This window comes from Oreochromis niloticus, unplaced genomic scaffold (assembly GCF_001858045.2).
Source record: "Oreochromis niloticus isolate F11D_XX unplaced genomic scaffold, O_niloticus_UMD_NMBU tig00000402_pilon, whole genome shotgun sequence".
NCBI classification, from domain to species: Eukaryota; Metazoa; Chordata; class Actinopteri; order Cichliformes; family Cichlidae; genus Oreochromis; species Oreochromis niloticus.
Window position 1 is genome coordinate 105,612 of NW_020327153.1, and position 19,185 is coordinate 124,796.

At 38.9% G+C, this 19,185-nt stretch overlaps 1 protein-coding gene across 2 annotated transcripts in view; it reads right to left on the reverse strand.

The window, feature by feature from the left end:
* LOC109194598 (Fc receptor-like protein 5) overlaps positions 1 to 19,185 on the reverse strand; it is a 65,221-nt gene that overhangs the window by 20,999 nt on the left and 25,037 nt on the right. The window contains exons 11-15 of one of the 2 annotated variants that reach the window (XM_025904217.1): positions 11,451 to 11,729; positions 9,424 to 9,543; positions 7,721 to 7,783; positions 7,563 to 7,622; positions 7,172 to 7,234 (exon numbers count right to left, since the gene is read on the reverse strand). The exons of the other annotated variant lie outside the window; for it this stretch is intronic. Of the exons in view, the coding sequence (XP_025760002.1) occupies positions 7,172 to 7,234; positions 7,563 to 7,622; positions 7,721 to 7,783; positions 9,424 to 9,543; positions 11,451 to 11,729 (585 nt within the window). The remainder of the gene's footprint in view (positions 1 to 7,171; positions 7,235 to 7,562; positions 7,623 to 7,720; positions 7,784 to 9,423; positions 9,544 to 11,450; positions 11,730 to 19,185) is intronic. 2 annotated transcript variants of the gene reach the window in all.

Here is a 19,185-nt window from a genome sequence, read left to right on the forward strand (position 1 = left end):
CGCTTGCCGTCTTCTTGATTTCATATTTTTTCTATGTTTGTCAAGCTTTGCTTCAGATCATCAAACAAATGTAATATTAGGTATTAGGCAGGTATCATAAGTGTTTTGATCCTTTATTATAGGAAATATGTTAAAAATGCTTCTTTCATAATTCATAATAACATATACAGTTTTTTTTTATTATTCTTAGATTAAATATTCTCCTGCAGCATTATAGTGAAAAAGGCTCCTCTATAGAACTGTGAAATTTCTCACCTTGTGGTTGAGTTCTGCTTTCAAGTTTAGTTACCCGAACACAGGACGTTTTGTGGCTGAACTGATACAAAAGCAAGAATGTCCTTGGTTCAAATCTATCATCTGGTTGGGCCCTTCCTGTGAGGGCTCTGCATATTCCTGGAGTTCTCTTTTTCCCGCAGTCCAAAGACATGCAGTTATACTGTGGTTAGTGTAATTGGTGATTCCAAATTGCACATAGGTGTGAATGTGAGTGTGAATGGTTGTCTGTCTTTCTGTTAGCCGTACGACATACCCTGCCCCTCACCCTATGGGGCCGGGATAAGCTCCAGGTGCATCAACATTACATGGCAAAAACCAAACTGTTCAGTTTGTGTAGTTTTCTTCCTTATCTTTTTCTCCTCGCTCTCTGACCAGATCAGATGACTGAACCACCTCAGCTGACTTCTCTCAATATCAAGGAGCAGCCGCTCTATTCCCAGTCCCTCCCAAATCACTGAACTCCTCCCTCTATCTCTAAGTGAGAGGCCAGCCACCTTTTAGGTGGCTACCTTTTAGGAAGCCACCTTTGATGTTCCTGTTCCTCTTTGTGTTCAAACATGATGTTCATTATTTACAAACTGTGATTTGCATAAAACTCTAATAGCAGAACATCACTTCAGTTCACCAGACAGGTCCTTCATTCCAGTCATGTTCCTGCAACTCTCAATATCACTGCTCATGTGAGTGTTGAAATCTCCCAGTAGGACAATAGAGTTGGCAGGTGGGACACCATCCAGCCCTGCACACAGTGACAAGAAGGCTGGGTACTCTCACAGTTTTGACAACAGTCAAAAAGACTCAGGGAAGCAACCCTCTTGATCACTGGAAAAAGCCCTATTCTACAGGGAGCATGCCGGGAGGACTGTATTGAAAAGTTGTGAGACTTGATGGGCTTGATTTTCACGTGAACCCATGCTAGGACTTCCTCCAGCCTGTTGAGAAGTTTCACTGAGCAGGCTGCGGTCTGAATGTAGCCTGTATGTAGCATCCATGTAGGCCTGTACGGGGAGTCTTTGCCCTGTTTGGTACTTGACCACTCGGACCATCTGTCTCCCACCTATCAAGTGATCTTGAATGCAGCCATGAAGAGGGTGGGAGATGGAACATCCCATTGCTGAACATCCCCTTCTCCAACCAGTGCCAGGTAATTATGATTTCCCTGGTTGTGTAGCAAAGATATGCTGTTAAAATAGATTGCTACCAGCCTCCGGATGCTTGGTGGTACATAGAAAAACTCCAGAGCAAATGTAATAGGCTGGTGGGGAACTGAGCTGAAGGTGAATTTTTGAACACCTTGTAGGGTAGGTAATTTGGTCCAGGTGCAGATGCTATTATAGTGCGTTGAATGACCTGTCTAACCTCTGTCCCCCAAATGGATAGAGGGTGAGCGTCCAGGAGGGCTCTTTTCTTCTCTCTTTCTTTCTCAATACTTTTTCACTCTATTTTTTGCTTCTGATTCCACCTTTTCTGTTTAATTTTTTTCTCCCTTTTTGTCATTTTTCTTTACTTTCTTTCTTCTGCTCTTTCTCGCTATAACTTTGTCTGTTTTTGTCTGCTACTTGCGCATATGTTAAATTCTCTACAGCCCAAGGTTACTTTGCTATGTGTAATTTTGCTTTGCTGTTTGTTGTGACTCTGTTTCAATGAGGTCTGTTCATTCTTAGAAGATTTTTTTTTTGAGTTGTTTTACTTTTTATTGGCTCTGAAAGGCTGAATCCAGAGGTGATTATCACTTGGACTTTGAGTGTATGATCTGACACTGACCACTACATTACCTTCATGTGATGGGCCCACAGGAGGAAAGATCCTCCGTCTCCTCTTAGGGCTGCACCCGGCTAGGCCTCATGGCCTGGCTACCGGGCCCTCTCCATTGACATCCCTCCCAGGCCTGGCCCCATAGTGAACCCCAAGCAATCCTACTTGGACACACAAACCTTGGAGTGTTTTTAATAACATAAATGTAAATAAATGTAATAAAAATTCAGATTTTGTTATTATTTTTGATTATTTTTGTGGCTCAATAAATAAATGTCCAATAAATGTTGTTTACTAGATATACTGCATATTACACTACTGAACTTCTGCCTTAGAATACATTTATGCTACGCCATCATGATAGTGATTGTGACTCACCAGCAGTTCTACAGTCATATAAACACATATCATGCACACAGAGATCAAAGTGAATTTTCCACTTTACTCTTTGTCCTCCTAACACTCTGCTTTGTGCTGTACTCACGCTTTTCTAAACGGACGACTAATGGTTGAAACCACAGGCTCTATTTCCTCTTTTCTAGGTGGTTCAGCCACAAATCATGAGGTTTTTCAGTAGATAAAAATAAGCCTGTGGCAGAAAAGATAGTAACCAACTATACAGTCTTTCACATATATAGGCATTGCACGCTGCTCAGAAGAACATAAATGCTATTCTCTAATGCCATGTTTTCAGTTTGAACTTTTTTAATTTTTTATTACTGTTTGAACTGCTTCATGAATACAACATATAACTGTAGTTCTTTGTAGATTTATATGTATTTATTTTTAATTTAAAAGTTTTGCATTTATCAAAAGCTTAACAGTCTTCTCCATTTGCAGTTTATTTAGAGAGATTTATTCAAAGTCAAACACAGAATCATACACTGTGTATTCTGACATGATATATATGGACGGCACTCTTCTGGACGAAGACCCAATGTTGCATCTGGAATTAGCTGGAGCAACTCTTTCAGTTTAAGGGTTACAGCTCTTAATGCTCCTGTTACCAGTGGGGCCAAAGCTTCCTGATGTATTTAAGGATGCTCCTTGTTTCATCCTGAATTGTAGCTCTGCGACTCATTATTATTCACTCTCCCTCTTTCCACTGCTCATCGAGCCTCAGGGTGCAGGACTTCAGTTGGTGACCGTCATGTATTGTGAGGAGTTTTTGTATTTTGACATCAGTGGCAGCTATCTCCTCCTGTGGCCAGCCTATTATTCCAACTGCGTATTTGCTGACCTGTAGGGTATCTGCATTGATGGCTTGGATTTTATTCCTATCACTCAGCTGGCTTCTTAGTATCTGTCTTACCTTCTGGAGGTATTTGGCTGTGGCTGACGTTTGTGCATCTTTATCATGGTTCGCGTTAGCCTGTGGGATACACAGGTACTTGTAGCTGTCCATAGATAAACTGTTTTCAGTTGTAAAAGCTAAAATAAAAAATAAGTACAGCGTTCATTCGACAGGCAGCAATACTAACTTCATATCTAAATGGAAAACCTCATGTGCTATTTAAGCTACTTTAGCCTGTCAACAGCAGTTCACACCTTTTTTCACACCTCTTCACACACCTCCACATCTCTAAGTTTGGATCTAGTTCTGACCTTGCTGATGTCGTAGCTGTTGTCAGTGATGTTTGTGGTGTTGCTGCTACTTCAGTTTTTCCATGTACGCGTGTGGTTGAGTGTTCTCAAAACAGCAACATACCACTGAATATTAATTATCTGTGTGTGTACCCGGGGCATTGAGGTTCAGCATGTTAAGTGTTTATTGCTTAATTATTTTGTGTAGTATGACTGGCCATATGTTTTTTGTTTGTTTGTTTTTATTAGGAAAAGATTTAAAAATTATGAAAATACACTTAGAAGTGCAGAATTTCTGCTTGTGCTTGTTTGTGTTCACCAGCAGATCAAACAATTTGAGAATTACGAATGACTTCAAGTGCACATTAACGGCTGTGAGACACAATTAGACAACTAATATCATATAAAAGCAGCCAGATGCTGCTTATTTTACGTTTCGCTTGTTTCTTCACTTTTCCCCAACATGCTTCTATTTAAATTCAGCTCCTGTCTCTCTGCGTACCTGAGTTGTAACACTTGCTGTCTTCAGAAAGTCTGCCCCCCTTCCTTCTTTTACATGATGGTGTTATCCCATTCTATGACCATCAAAATAAAGTCAAACATATCGACAGGCCATTAACGACACATGAAATTATCTTGTGGGCTGGATATAACTGTATCCTACCCACAGGCTGTATGTTTGACACCATTGGTTTAGACCCTTTTTGTGCTGCCAAGCACTTAGCACCCCCAGAAATAACTATAGTAACAGTAATAATAATAATAATGTATTTTAGTATTATGCTTTGACAGCATCTTCTAATGTTATATTTTCCCAACGTGTCTATTATTTTCAAAGACAGCAAAAAGAAACAGGTGAGAGTGGACATGTAGTCAAAGTCAATAAAACTTATAAAGCCCAGATTGCTTCTGTGTGACCCAGATTCACTGACGATGGTTTAACATTATAAATAGAACATATTGATATGAGTGGTGACATTTAACAGGATTCATATCAGTGTAAACATGGCTTCAGCTGGATGGATCATACTACATTGATGTGACACACTACAAACTGTTCTCCACTCTTGGATTTAAGTACCTGATATGTTGATTCTGCACAAGAACAAGGTGTATGCAGGGACAGTGATTTTTTTTATTTTCACATCTGTAATGAATTACGCTGTTTTAATTACTTAAATTAAAATGGACAGTCTTTATGTGGTTCTGAAACTAAAAAAGTGTTGTGCATCTTTCTGCTGTTATTGGCTTTGCCATAAATTATAATTTAACTGACACTGAAAAATTCTGATCATCATGATTGAGCTTCAGTAAAGCAATGTTATACCCAACAAAGGAGGGCTGGTGAACAGTGGTTAAAGGTTGGTTTTGATATACAAACCGGTCATGTCTCTATTCAGTTTAAAGTCTTACCCTTAACTGATTTTATCTAAGTTTCGGCCACCTGTTTTAATTAAAATAATTTGAATATTTTTTTTCTATCTGATCATAACAAAACTAGCAGTGCAACAAAGCCAAAACCAGCTATTCCAGATAGAAAGGATCTAGGCTGTGGTTTATATGAATCTACCTCTCATACATGATACAACGTGATAATGTAAATGTGACAATGTGGCAGGTTACGTCAGGGATGTCAAACATAAGGCCCGGGGGCCAGACTCCAGTCCACCTTACTAGATGGCACTATTAGAAGGAAAATGTGAAGAACAGAAATGTTGAACTTTTAGTTGTTTTTTCATAACTTTTAAAAATTTTCCAACTGATGAAGATTTTCTTGGCCCTTCAAGCACCTGAGTAATCAAATAATAGATTTCTGTAATATTACAAAATTACTTTTTAAAATTTGAAACACAAAGACTAGCACTTCATTTATTTACTTTTAATATAAACTATATCAGGATTAAATGTGTAATTGAAACATTAGTTTCACTGGTCCCATCCACATAAACTCAAAGTGGGTTGTATGTGACCTGTGATGTAAAATAAGTTTGACATGGTTAACAAAAAAAACAAAAAACAAAACAAAACAGTAATCAGGTAATGTCTTATTGAGTCAGTAGAAGGCGCTCTGGTGCTGTTGATCCAAAAGACCGATTGTAACAGGCGGGAAACTGCACATGAGCAGCTCAGCAGAAAACAGACCACAGCTTCACAGTTAAGTAAGTCACATGAAGAAGATTTTCACTCGTTTTTACAACTCTAACATCTCTGATTGGTTTGTTATTAAATAAAATCTCCACTGAGTGATGAGTCAGCTTTGACACAGTAGAAATTTTTCCTTGTGTCTGTTCATTGTTCACTATCGTTCAGTTGTTAATAAACCATGTTGTGCTTCATATATAGGACATTGCTGATGACTGACTGTTTCTGATCATTTGCTGCTGTTTTGGCATCACAGAGCTGGATGTGAGGATGAGGCTCAGTGAGGTGGTGAGGATGGTGTAACATCACATAGCAGGAAGGTGTGTAATTTAACTGACCTCAAACATACTGCCCCACAGTAACAGTGGTTATCACAGCAGCTCATCTCTGCAGAAGACACTGGGAGGTTGAGTTTGCTTCACATGTTGTTCATTAGAACAAACATGTCAGTACTAAAGTTATTAATGACTACAATTGCCTAAAAACAGCTAAACAAAGGCAACGTGTCTTTTTGTGGATTAATTTGATTTATTAACATAAATCTGATCTTCATAATTTTGTAGATTGCTACTCTGTCTGAATTAAGTTTTGCACCATGTGGAAAAACGTACAAAAATATGTTGACTTCTTTATTTTATGATAAACACGATGGAAAGGTTACAGGTAAATGACACACCACCAATTCCGTTGTTATTTATTCATTTAGTTCATTTGGCAGGGACAAACTTCTAACTATAAATGTATGAAATGGTTAAAAATGTTTAAAATAAAGCAAAAAACAAAAAAGAAAACAAGAAATACATTCATTACATTCAAATTCACACAGTACTGATCAGATCAGTTTTATATAATGTAGATCTTTAAACAAATACAGTAAAAGTATGTGTTGGTGCTCATACCAGTACTTCCTAATGTAACACTGCTGACTTTAACTCGAGCTATCAGCTACTAAAGATCACATATTTCACACTTTGTTCTCACTGATGTTGAAACAGGAAACATTCAAGGTTTTATATAAAGAAAGCTTTAAGAATGAATATAAAAACTGCTGACTATATAGAGCATAGATTTCAAATAGGAATATGATTTATGCTATAAGAGAGTACTGAGTCTATATGATATTATGATTTAATATTGTAACTGTACATAAATCTGAGCATGTCTGATATTTGGGGAGCAGAGGAGCAAGAGTGGCTTCATAAAAAGCTTCTTCTTGGCTTTGCTGCTACAGCTCTCCTCACTGACCTGTAAGACAAGCACATTACTGGATGTCTCCACTAATGCAAAGTAAGATGGATTTTATTAACCATGTAATGAATACTTGTGAAGACCTAAATATAAACAGATTTACATTTTAAGAGCAGATAAACATGTTGAACAATATTCAGTGGAGATGATGGCAGACTTTGCTCACCTTTGTTTTTCTTGGCTTTTTGTTTTTTGGGCTGTTTGACCTCAGCATACATCAGACTGTCCTCTAAAAGAGACGTCAGAGCTCAGGACACATTTGTTCAGCAATGATATCATACAAACATGTTGGATACATATGGACTTTAAACTTTTTAAACTACAGTGAAATAATTTAAAGTAAAAATCATTTGTTGTCTGTGACACTTCAGCTTTGCATGTGTGTGTTTTGTGATTGAGGTCTGGGTCAGAATCTGTGGATGCTGTGATTCAGTAAAGCTGAAACACTGATTAGTAAGTGAATAACTAAACTCCATGTTGACCTATAATTACCTGCAATATAATGATGTGATGACACATTCAAGTACAAACACTGAATGAGACTGTTGTGACTGTACCTGCAGCTCCCGTCTTCACATTAGTGTAAACAGCACTCTGCTCTGGTTTATGATGCTTCCCTGTTAAGATGATCGAATCCACAAAAGAAAAATAATTAATACATTTTTAAACATTTCAAAAACTTTTCTTCTACATTGTATATGTTTTGTGTACTCACACTTATTAACAAAGTTTTCAAGTTCAATATTAGAGTAAATGACATCTGGGGGTTTATCTGCACCTGAAATGTTCATATTTTAGTTACACAATTGTAAACCAATGACATGGTGCCAGTTTCCTTAAATTCAAAGACAGTTTCATCTCTAGCTGCTCTGTGCTTTTCACATGATATACTGCACCAGTGTTTCAGTGGCTCACACATAAAAACCAACATGACAGATTTTTCAAAGATAAATGAAAAAACAGAAAAACCTTTTAGAGAGTTTTAATTAGTGGTGTTTAAGTCAAATCCAGGACTATCAGATATTTTCAGACCATGAACCCATCATGGTGTTACTGTTTGTGTTGTTCTGATATGAAACAATAACATTTGTGGATTCTTTCAGTTGAGTTAAAGAAACAATCAGGTTGTAAAATCCTGTTTGTTTCTGATCTTTTGTGCATGTAGTCAGTTGGTTATTTTGATGTTTGTCCAACTGGATTTTAATAAAAAACTGAGCACAAATTGAATCTAAGACATGTGAAGGTTAATGGAGATCTGGAAAGACCAGATGTGGGGAAGACAAGCGTCCTAGGATCAGCTGCAGGGACAGAAGGGAGACAGGCAACAGTGTGTAGCAGGTGTCTTCCTGCATGTGCTTCCTTTAAGGTCCCTGAATGGTTGACCCGGGTTTTGGTGTTTTGGTTTATCTGGTTTAATATTTTTGATCATTCTTGGTTTCATTGTATTGTTTTTTTTTTTTTATTGTTGACATTAGGGCTTTCTCTTATAATGTTGTGTTTACATTATGGTTATCTTTTTATTTTTTAGTTAATGAGAGGTTGTTTATCCCCTTGTGTATTCTCACTCTGTTCTTTATCTCTTTCCATGATTTGTCTACGGTCTCATGTGTCTTAGTCCAGGTCTCAGTGTGAGTCATTTCCTGTTTTATTCTCCCCTGTATCTTGTGTCATTCTGTTAACCTATTTTCCATTAGTAACTAAAACACGGTTTTCAGTGTTTTCCATCAGATCATAGCACTATTTTAGTATTTACTCAGCCCGAGTTCCAAGTGATCGGAGGTGATCCCAAAATGTGACGTCAATAGAGTACATGCCACCGATTGACTGGTCAGTGGTGTCACTGGATGAGTTATGAGAGCGTCTTCTTGATAAAAAACAAAAAAGCAATTTTTGAAACCTGGCAACCCAGAAATGGTTACACAAGCAACACAGTGGTCCCCGAGTCTACAGAAAGCCACAGACCGAGCAGCAGGTATATCATCGCCGTGATGTTCACCTTTGTTGTATCATTTGTGACACATACTAATTAGGTCATGGGATGGTCGGCCACGTCAGTATGAAGATAACGACGCGCACATTGGGTGGTACTTGAGCATGATGGAAAACCAGTCGATCTGAGTAATTACTAATGGAAAAGAGGTGTTGGTTATCACCAGCTGAGTTCACACCTGTTACTCATCATCTCATTATCATGTGTTTTATAAACTGCATCAATTTTCCTTTGATTTTTGTCACATCTTTCCTCATAGTTTGTTTTCCTAAGATTTGTAGAAATGTGGTTTCCAACTTTTTAAAAGATTTGGATTTGTACTGAGTTTAATTTCTACAGTAAAGTTGTCATTTAGTTTACTAACCCTGAAAGATTCCTAATAAAATATATGAATAAAAATAAAAATAGAAAAGGCTCTAGGCTCTTACACTTGGACTGTCTGCAGCGATACAACAAGAGCAGGAGAATAATAATGAGAGAGACTCCACAAACCAGTCCAACAATCAACCACACAGGAGATGAAGAGCTGTCAGCTCCTGATACAGTTACAACAAACAAAAATTAATTATTAATAAATTATAAATTTATAAATAAACACTTTTATGAAATGGAGCCAGGTGACTTTGAGACTTAAATCAGACAATCTAATGTCCTGCTCACCTTTAACTGACATCCAGCTCTGTGCTGACTCTCTTCCTGAGTACTGACACTTGTAGAAACCTTCATCAGACTTTGACACTGCAGAGATCTTCAGCTCCCCTCGGGTATCATTTTGAATAAGTTTGTCATTGTGATAGAAAAACACATTGGAAAGTATTTTTTGTGTTCTCAAACTGCAGCTCAGACTAACAGAAGCTCCCTCAGTCACAGGATGAACAGGACTCACCAGGATAGGACCATTACCATCATCTGTGACACAATCACACACAATTGTTTCAGTCACATCAGCTGGTGCACACTTTTAGAAAAAAACTGACAAACAATAATAAGAACAGATTGTACAAATGCTTTTCGTCATGAAGATCTGATCTTGCGTATTTAAAAACTGTGTGTTTTATTTTTCCCACATGAAATTACTTCACATACAGCAAAGCTGGGACAAATGTTCATGTGACGTCTAAATCATTCAAATCCAAGAAGTAAATGTATAATAACATACTCTGTACAGTGATGTTGACTGCACTGCTGAACTCTCCTGATCCAGACTCACACCAGTACACTGCAGTATCTGACTTTGATGTGTTGATGTTACATGTGGATCCAGTCATTCTCCTACAGTCAGAGTACAGTCGGCCGTCCTCAGAGAACTTCCTCACTCTCCACTCAGTGAAGTTTCCCTCACAGGTCAGTGAGACAGAGTCAGAGGTGAAGTGTTGCACTCTGTCAGGACTCACTGTGAGAGACGCTGCTGAATGAACATCTGGAAACAACATGCAGTGAAGAGACAAAGATCACAGATGTTAGGATTCAAAATGTCAAATTACTATTAGAAAAAAAAATAACGAGCTGAATCTTAGTGGTTTACAGTGATGACACAACTTATTAAAGAGAATCAAACTGACCTGCAGACCAGACAAACTTTGGTTGACTGTGATCAGTGTGATACTCTGGGTCTCCTCTTCCAGCTCTGCACACATATCCTGCTGTGTGTGTCTGTCCATGAATGATGTAGGAGTCCTGTGCAGTCCCACTGCCATCAGGTAGCAGCTCATAACTGGAGGATTTCTCTGATAGATCAGGAACAGCTTTATACCAGTAGAAGCTCCATCCTGCAGACGGATGTTCAACCTCACAGTTCAGAGTTACTGAGGCTCCAGGACTCAGCCATGATGGAGACACAGTGAGGACAGGACGGGGTTTATCTGTTCAACAAAGATTTTCTCTCAATGTTTCGTCTCTTAACTCTGAATTCAATGTCACTAAAATGTTGACTCACAAATATTTATGATGAACTTTAAGAGTGAGACTATCTAAACATGTCAAATATCTCAACATGTACTAATAAAAACACATTTTTACAAACTGTTTCTATTTCCAGGTTAAATGAACTATGACTCTACTTACTGTCAGAAACTGTCAGTGTGACTGAATCACTCCACTCTGTTGTTTTATGCTGTGAACTTTTCATTCTGCCCTTACAGCGATAGTTTCCACTGTTGGATGATGAAGCAGATCTAATCCTGTATTCATTTTGATTTGGAGCTTTTATCCTGCTGTTTGTTTCCCACTCATAATCCCACTCAGTGTCTCCTCCATGGATCTCACATCTGACAGTGATCGTCTCTCCTCTGTATATCTCAGACCAGTTTGGATACAGAGTCACAACAGGCCTGTTTGAGGCTGTTACTGTTCAAGAAAGTACAATAAAAACACATGAATGTCAAAAATGTTAATGCCTTTTGTTCTTCATCTTCCTCCTTAATCAGGAATTTATCTGACTTTATGTTAAACTCACCAGTTTTCCCAATCCTGACTGACTGGCTGTCCTCTGTGTAGTAAACTGGGTTTCCTCTTCCTCCTCTGCACCTGTAGAGTCCTTCCTGTGAGACACTGATTTGTCCATTTGAGTGGAAAACTGCATCTTGTGTGGTCAGGGCTTCAGAGGATTTCTCATCTCTGTACCAGTAGTATTTCCATCCAGATGATGATGATGGGTTCACAGAGCAGGTCAGGGTCACACTGCCCCCTACTGGAACAGTTGTGTTATCAGCTCTCAGTTTGGCCTTTGGTTTATCTGCAGTTCAGTTTAGAAAAAGAACAAAAGTCAATGACTGAATCAAACCAGTTGAAATAACTTGGTGGAAATATGGAAATAATAAATATCACATAACTTTAATGGTGAAGCTACAACAAACTGTACAACTATCACACAAATACAACACTAATCTTTCATATTTAATTTGCTGCATTAAGTTAAAAACACACATGAGGAACAATCAGTGGATTTAATGTTTCTTAGTGGATGTGGTGGAGCAGCTGAGACAGATTCAGCATTTGTTCTGCATTTCATCTTTCATGTATTAGAGCTGCACAGCAGAGAAGTTACTCTCATATGTTTTGTTCTCTTCACTGTGAATAAAAAGCTGCTGTTCAGGTTTTTGTTGTTGGAATAAAAACTAAACATTTTACTGACCAACATGAAAGACAGTTATAAAGCTGTAAGAAAGAAGAAGTGCTTTTTCCTTATTTAGATACTCTGGATGAAAGATCTTACATGATACAGTCAGTGTGATGATATCACTCCACTCTGAGAAGAAATAGTCCCTTCTGCCCCGGCAGCTGTATCCTCCACTGTCAGACTCAGTAGCTCTGATGATTCTGTGTTCATTGGATGTTGGAGGTGTGTTTAACTTGGCTGCTCTCCATTCATACGTCCACTGAGCTCCTTCACCTCCCTGAATCTCACATCTGACAGTGACTGTCTCACCGCTGTATATCTGAGTCCAGGATGGCTGCAGGGTCACAGTGGGCTTACTGGGAACTGTTCACAGAAAATATCCAGTTAGAGACAAATAGAAACATGAAAATTCTGCTGTTTAAAACATGAGAGTAACGTGAGTGAAAAAAAGAAAAATCAACCTCCAACCACCTCAGGAAGTCTGACCACAGATAACTGTTTTTGATCACGGCCACATCCCACTTTGCAAAATAGCTAAAAACAGCACAAAGACAGTCAAAACCAGGCCAGAGGCAGGACTGCTTCATCAGGATGCACTGAGATATTTTCCAACACCCTGACCTGTAGCTGGTTTTTGATAGCATACTGTGCTACATGAAGAACTGTATAGCACAGCTGCACAGTAGCACAGAGGAAAGAGCTCCACAGGGTTATACAGGTCACCCAGAGGATAGTCGGCCATCCTTTGCCCTCACTTGAAGAACTGCACAGCTCCCGCAGTCTCAGGAACATGAAGAAAATCCTTCAGGATCCATCTCACCCAGGTCATGCACTGTTTGAACGTCTACCTTCAGGCAGACATTTCAGAGCCATAAAGACAAGAACTAACAAACTAAGGAACAGCTTTTATCCCTCAGCCATCACCATGCTGAACGCTGAACAATCAGATCCAACACAACTCTCATATACAGTGTTTACATAGTTACAGCACAGTCTCATGTTTACACCTGCAGGTACGGCTGGTATTTACATCAACACTGTAACACAGAAACATTTGTTTTGTTGTTTGTTATTAAAACAAAATCTGAAACTTTTCACTGCAAGGTCTCATTTTTCTTTGGAATTTGAACTTTTGTAGCTAAAACACATTTTTTAAAGGTGTGAATCGTTTTGTTGATGTTTTTTGGAGACATTCTCTGTAAGGGTGAGTCCTTAATCTCACCATTTTGGACTTAAATCAAAAACAAAGTTGAATAAATGTTTGTATTTTCCCACCTCTCCAAGTAATCTTAATGAGCAGAAAACTTATTTAAGGGTTAATAAACTCACAGCTATTAGATAAAGTTGTTAGCACACATTACATAATGACCTCTTAGTCTGGTAGAAATAAAATAATTAAACTCACGAGTTTCTGTAACTGTGACGTCACTGCTGTCCTCTGTGGAGTAAACTGGATCTCCTCTCCCTCCTCTGCAGTGGTACAGACCTCCTTGTGAGACACTAATAACTCTGTTTGCTTCATTTCCTCTCATGAGCTGAGCTTTAGAAGAGACTGAATCACGTCTGAACCAGTCAAACTTCCAGCCAGCAGAGCCCTCCACAGAGCAGCTCAGTGTCACACTGCCCCCTGCTGGTAGGATTGAACTTTGTGCTGTCAGTGTGGCTCTGGGTTTACTTGCTGTTGAAGACACACAATAAGTAAAACATAATCAAGAATAAACTTGCTACAGTACTGATCACACTTTAACCATTCACTGATTAATTTATCTACAAACACAAACAGTAATTAGTAATCCTGCATGTAGGGATGGGAGTAGAGAACCGGATTACAGTTGTCCAAGTCCTGGGAATTGTTAGTCTGCCTGCTTATCGATCCGACTTATGAACTCTGGCTTTCGGAGGAGGAAAATAGTGGCGCAGTCTCCAGCGTGGATGTGGACATTACTTTTATTGTTATTGCACAAAGGATGAGAGTGATGGTAAAGTGGAGACTGCTGCAGGACAGAAACAACTGCATTCAAATAATCATCTGTTAACACAACCTCGGCTCTTTAAAGCACCTGCACAGACAGCATGCTAATGCTAAGCTAGCCAAGAACCCAGAGTGATGTTAAAGCTGAGTGAATGCTGACCCCAGACCAGCACTGCGAGAAATGAGCTGTGATTTACAGTAAAGCTGCTGCTGAACTTCAACAGGTAACAAACTGATGAGCAGTCAGGCTGCATCTCCGTTTCTACCTGTTCATGTTTCTACATTAGAATCACCATGACGACCGATTTAAAGTCTCTGTGTGCTGGTTTTGTGTAAGAACTTTTTTGCTTTACTTTTTTGAGTAATGATCCCAACACTGATCACAACAAAGAGGGGAAATACCTTCAACATGCACAAACATTTGACCTCACAGCCTCTAATTAATCTGCATGAATGTCTTTGATATTCTGCTTAGAGACGGTGACGACTCTCAAAGTGGAGCCAATGAGAATCAATAAATTCTTATCAATTATCATCCCTACCTGCATGTGACACATTAGACTGTTTAACAAACTAAAGATTTCACTCATTTATCATTCTCTTATCAAACTGTCATCTCTGTACATTCCTCCTTAAATTGCTGATATTTTAAGAGCCTCCATGGTGTCTCTCCTTTCTGTTTGCACAGTGAGAAAAACTGTTGTCCTGAGCTGCCTGCAGACAGCTGGATCATTGTTGGAGTTTTCCTGTTAAGACAGATGTAAACATGAAAACATTAAATGTCAGCATGAATCATGGTCCAACTCACATGAAACTGTCAGTCTGAAGGCATCACTCCATCCTGTTAAGAGATAGTCACTGCTACCCCGACATCTGTAGTCTCCACTGTGGGACACTGAAACTCTGCTGATCCTGTATTCACTGGATGTTGGAGGGCTGTTTGTGTTGGGTGCTGTCCATTCATATTTCCACACCTTTCCTTCACCTCCCTGAATCTCACATCTGAGAGTGATTGTCTCACCAGTGAATATCTGAGACCAGCTGTGCTGCAGTTTCACAGCAGCCAAAACTGTTCAACAAACAAATAAACACAAATATTAAACTGAAAAAATCATAAATCATATTTATAAATTGTTACTTCAGTTTAATCATGATTTTTCATTTTATTTCACAACAAAATTTCACCCTCACCTTGTTTCTGAATTGTAACTGGAGCACTGTCCTCTGTGGAGAAAACTGGATCTCCTCTCCCTCCTCTGCAGTAATAGATGCCTCCTTCTGAAATACTGATAGTGTGCTCTGATGTTCCAGCTCCTATTTTCTGAGCTCCAGAAAACTGTGAATCACGTCTGAACCAGTCAAACTTCCAGCCAGCAGAGCCCTCCACAGAGCAGCTCAGTGTCACACTGCCCCCTGCTGGTATGATTGAACTGTGTGCTGTCAGTGTGGCTCTGGGTTTACTTGCTGTTGATGTTACAGGAAAGACAAACATCAGACTGTCAGTTGCTTCAGGAAAAAATTTGTTACAATAAATAAAGATTTTAAAGAGAAAGTAAAAAATTCAAGAATCATTTTAGAAATATGCAATTGGTTGTTTTTTTCAGTAAGTGCTTAATAGTAATGATCAAACTTCACACATTCACTCAGTCATTTAGCTTCTAGCACCAAACAGAAAATATTTACCTGCATGTGACACATTAGACTGTCTTCATGCACAACTACACTACAGATTCCCTCTGATTTATTCTTCATCTATTCAAAGACAAATGTTACAAATACAAAGTACTTTATCCATGTTTAATCCATGGTCAGTCTGTTTGTGTCCTCGCTACATTTCTCTTTAACAATAGTCTAAAGTCACACTACACTGAATGGTGTCTGTTATTGTTCGAGCACCGTGACCATCGCTGACATGGTTCCAACATCAAGTTCAGGTAGTTTTCTATGATCTTAAATTTAATTTTGAATAATGTAAACACCTTATTTACAGAGAAAAACTCAACAATCAGAGAGGCTGACAGACTCCAATGAAGTCTCCAATAAAATAAAACCACACAGGAGTCCTTTGAGTTTAATTCAGCTAAAGATGGAGTCTGTGTACCTCATGAGACCAAACTTGCCAAAATGTGAACAACCTGTGGAGGGTCTTGTTTAACGCTGCCACTGCAGCTTGTCTAACATCTGATTGGTTACCATGTAGAGTAAGTCAGCACAGATCAATACTAGAAAATTGACTGCGATGAACTGGTGGTACTGTGGACGTGGGGCAGCCAGGTATCCCAGAATGCATTTCAATTCACAAGCAGCAATTATAGTGCTATCGAGTATAAGTAAAGTTTTAAAATACCCTGTTTGTCTGTCACCAAGTGTACTTTTTTAATCCATGGTCAGTTTGTTTGAGTCTATTTGCATAAGCGCTTCGATGTTAGCTTTGCTAACTGTTAGCTGACGGACTGTTCTGAGCTCTCGATGCCACAAAGCACGACTCCAGTCACACAGTTTAACACCCACACTGAGTGAACACTGGACATAATTCACTGAGGTTTTATCTGTGGGGTGATGTTTATTTCATTGATTTATTTAATGCTGATTAAATCAGTTTGACTCAGATTAAAGTTTCATAACTGCACAGTGTTACTGAAGTTTAATGTCTGACTGGAGCGCATGTTGAACTGAAACATTCACTTGGTTTTTCTATGATGCTCATATGTGTTACATGTTTTTAACCATTAATTTTGAATTAAAACTAACATTAAAAATATTTTTATACAAGTAGAAAAGAAAGAATTTCCACCCTGAGAAGAAACGTCTGAACCAGCATGTTGATGCTGTTCATGGACACTGAAGACTGCAGCCTGTCCACAAATGGTTAAATGATCAGTTTTGTAATATAAACACAAACTGTCTGTTATCATGTTTGAAAGTTTACTAGAAAAAAATAAATAAATTAACATCTGATTTGTGATTTTATTTAATAGGCAGATGACTAATTTTCCCAATTAAAGGTTAGATTAACACAATAAGTAATTTGAAATAATCTGGATGAAAGATCTTACATGATACAGTCAGTGTGATGATATCACTCCACTCTGAGAAGAAATAGTCCCTTCTGCCCCGGCAGCTGTATCCTCCACTGTCAGACTCAGTAGCTCTGATGATTCTGTGTTCATTGGATGTTGGAGGTGTGTTTAACTTGGCTGCTCTCCATTCATACGTCCACTGAGCTCCTTCACCTCCCTGAATCTCACATCTGACAGTGACTGTCTCACCGCTGTATATCTGAGTCCAGGATGGCTGCAGGGTCACAGTGGGCTTACTGGGAACTGTTCACAGAAAATATCCAGTTAGAGACAAATAGAAACATGAAGTCATTTTGAAGCCTGATTTTATTTTGCTGTTGTTCAGAGGAGAAAGATTTACTGCATCCTGGTGACATTTTGACTGTAAATGAAGCTGGATTGAAAAATCAGTGTTTACATTTATTTAATGTGTGGTACACGTGTGTGGTGGCCCACTGGTGTATCTGACTCACACAGCCTGTTCTCCACACACTCCACATTTATAAAGTGCTCTACAAATCCTAACATTACAGCTAACAGCTGCATTTTCCCTTTGAAGAACCACTGACTGCTACAGAGACAGGGAGTGAAGGTGGACAGTATATCCTTGTTTTTATGGCAACACATTTACCTTGAAAGTGGTACAACTGTGTATAATATGATTCACAATCATTAAGTAATATTTACAAACGTGTGCAGTGATTTGTGTGCAACTTTTCAGGTCTCCAGTTCACACAAACTATTTTACAAATGTGTCGACACAAACCTGAGTAACTGCTGATCATTGAGGCACAAATTTTAAGGTCCGGATTGTTTTTTCAGATTTCTTTCTTTAAAATTCATCGTCCATAATTCAGAGATGATAATAAATATACTTAATACAATACAAGATGTAGAAGAAGAGGTTTTTTACCTTTTAAGAACTTTTTAACAAAAACATTAAAGAGGAGAAAAACAGCACAGGCCTGTACAGGCCTACTTTAAATAAAGCATCATTTTGCAGGTCTGTTTGAGTTCACAATAAGTAAATAAAACGTAGCTGTGGTCCAATAATTGTAAAATAAGAAGAATAATCATGAAAACTATTTGTATGTAATTATGTCTTCAGTCCATTTCAATGAGCGATCATCTTCTGTGTTTTTGTCATGCAGCCACGGGCAGCTCTGAGTATAAAATACAATTACATCAGCTCAGGGTCGAAAATATAAAGATATTTATTGCACAATAACAGCATATCTGGTGATAATATAAAGGTCACAATACCTTAAATACATGTGGACGAATCACCTGACACGCACAGATCACGTCTCGTGCCCACGTGGGGTTTTGAGTCTAATTTAACTGCCAGCTTCACACAGATCCACAAATGTGAGCTGCTTTCAAGTCACAAATCATTGCTTGTTGATCATATCGTGCACATTTGTAACACTTTCAAGACAAATTTGTCTCCTTATGAAAGCAGACTGTGTCATGTTGACATGAGTGTCAGAATGGCAGGTTTATCTCCAGATCCACAGCTCTGACCCACGGAGACCTCTGGCTGATGCTCAGTGTTCTGAGTTTGGCTCGTAGCTGCTAACTAGCTTTCTGCTCTGGGTCAACTTATGGCAAAGTGCAGAGATGGAGAGAGGCGTGGGAAGGTTACAGCAGCACACTTTCTTCCTCTGGAGGCGGTGAACACAGTGAACAGCTGGATACTAACATCTGGCTCACAGCTGGGCCTGTCAGACTCTCTCTGGCTGCAGTAGCTGCTGCTATAAACACACTTTGCTTTTTCTCACTCTGTAAACTTCCTCCTGCAGATGTTACTCTCACTCGCTGCTTCGCACACACCGCAGAGAGAGGCGCTCCCTGTCTTCACCACAACATTCAACCTGTGGCACGGAATACATTACCCATCAGGCCACCTTCTTAAAGCAAGGTTGGACTTTTATTTTTTCACCCAAAGTTTGCGGGAGCCACAGCTGAGGGGCGGAAGAGCCGCGGGTTACCGACCCTGATCTGACCTGATGTTAGCTGAGCTGTTAGCTTGGTGATGACC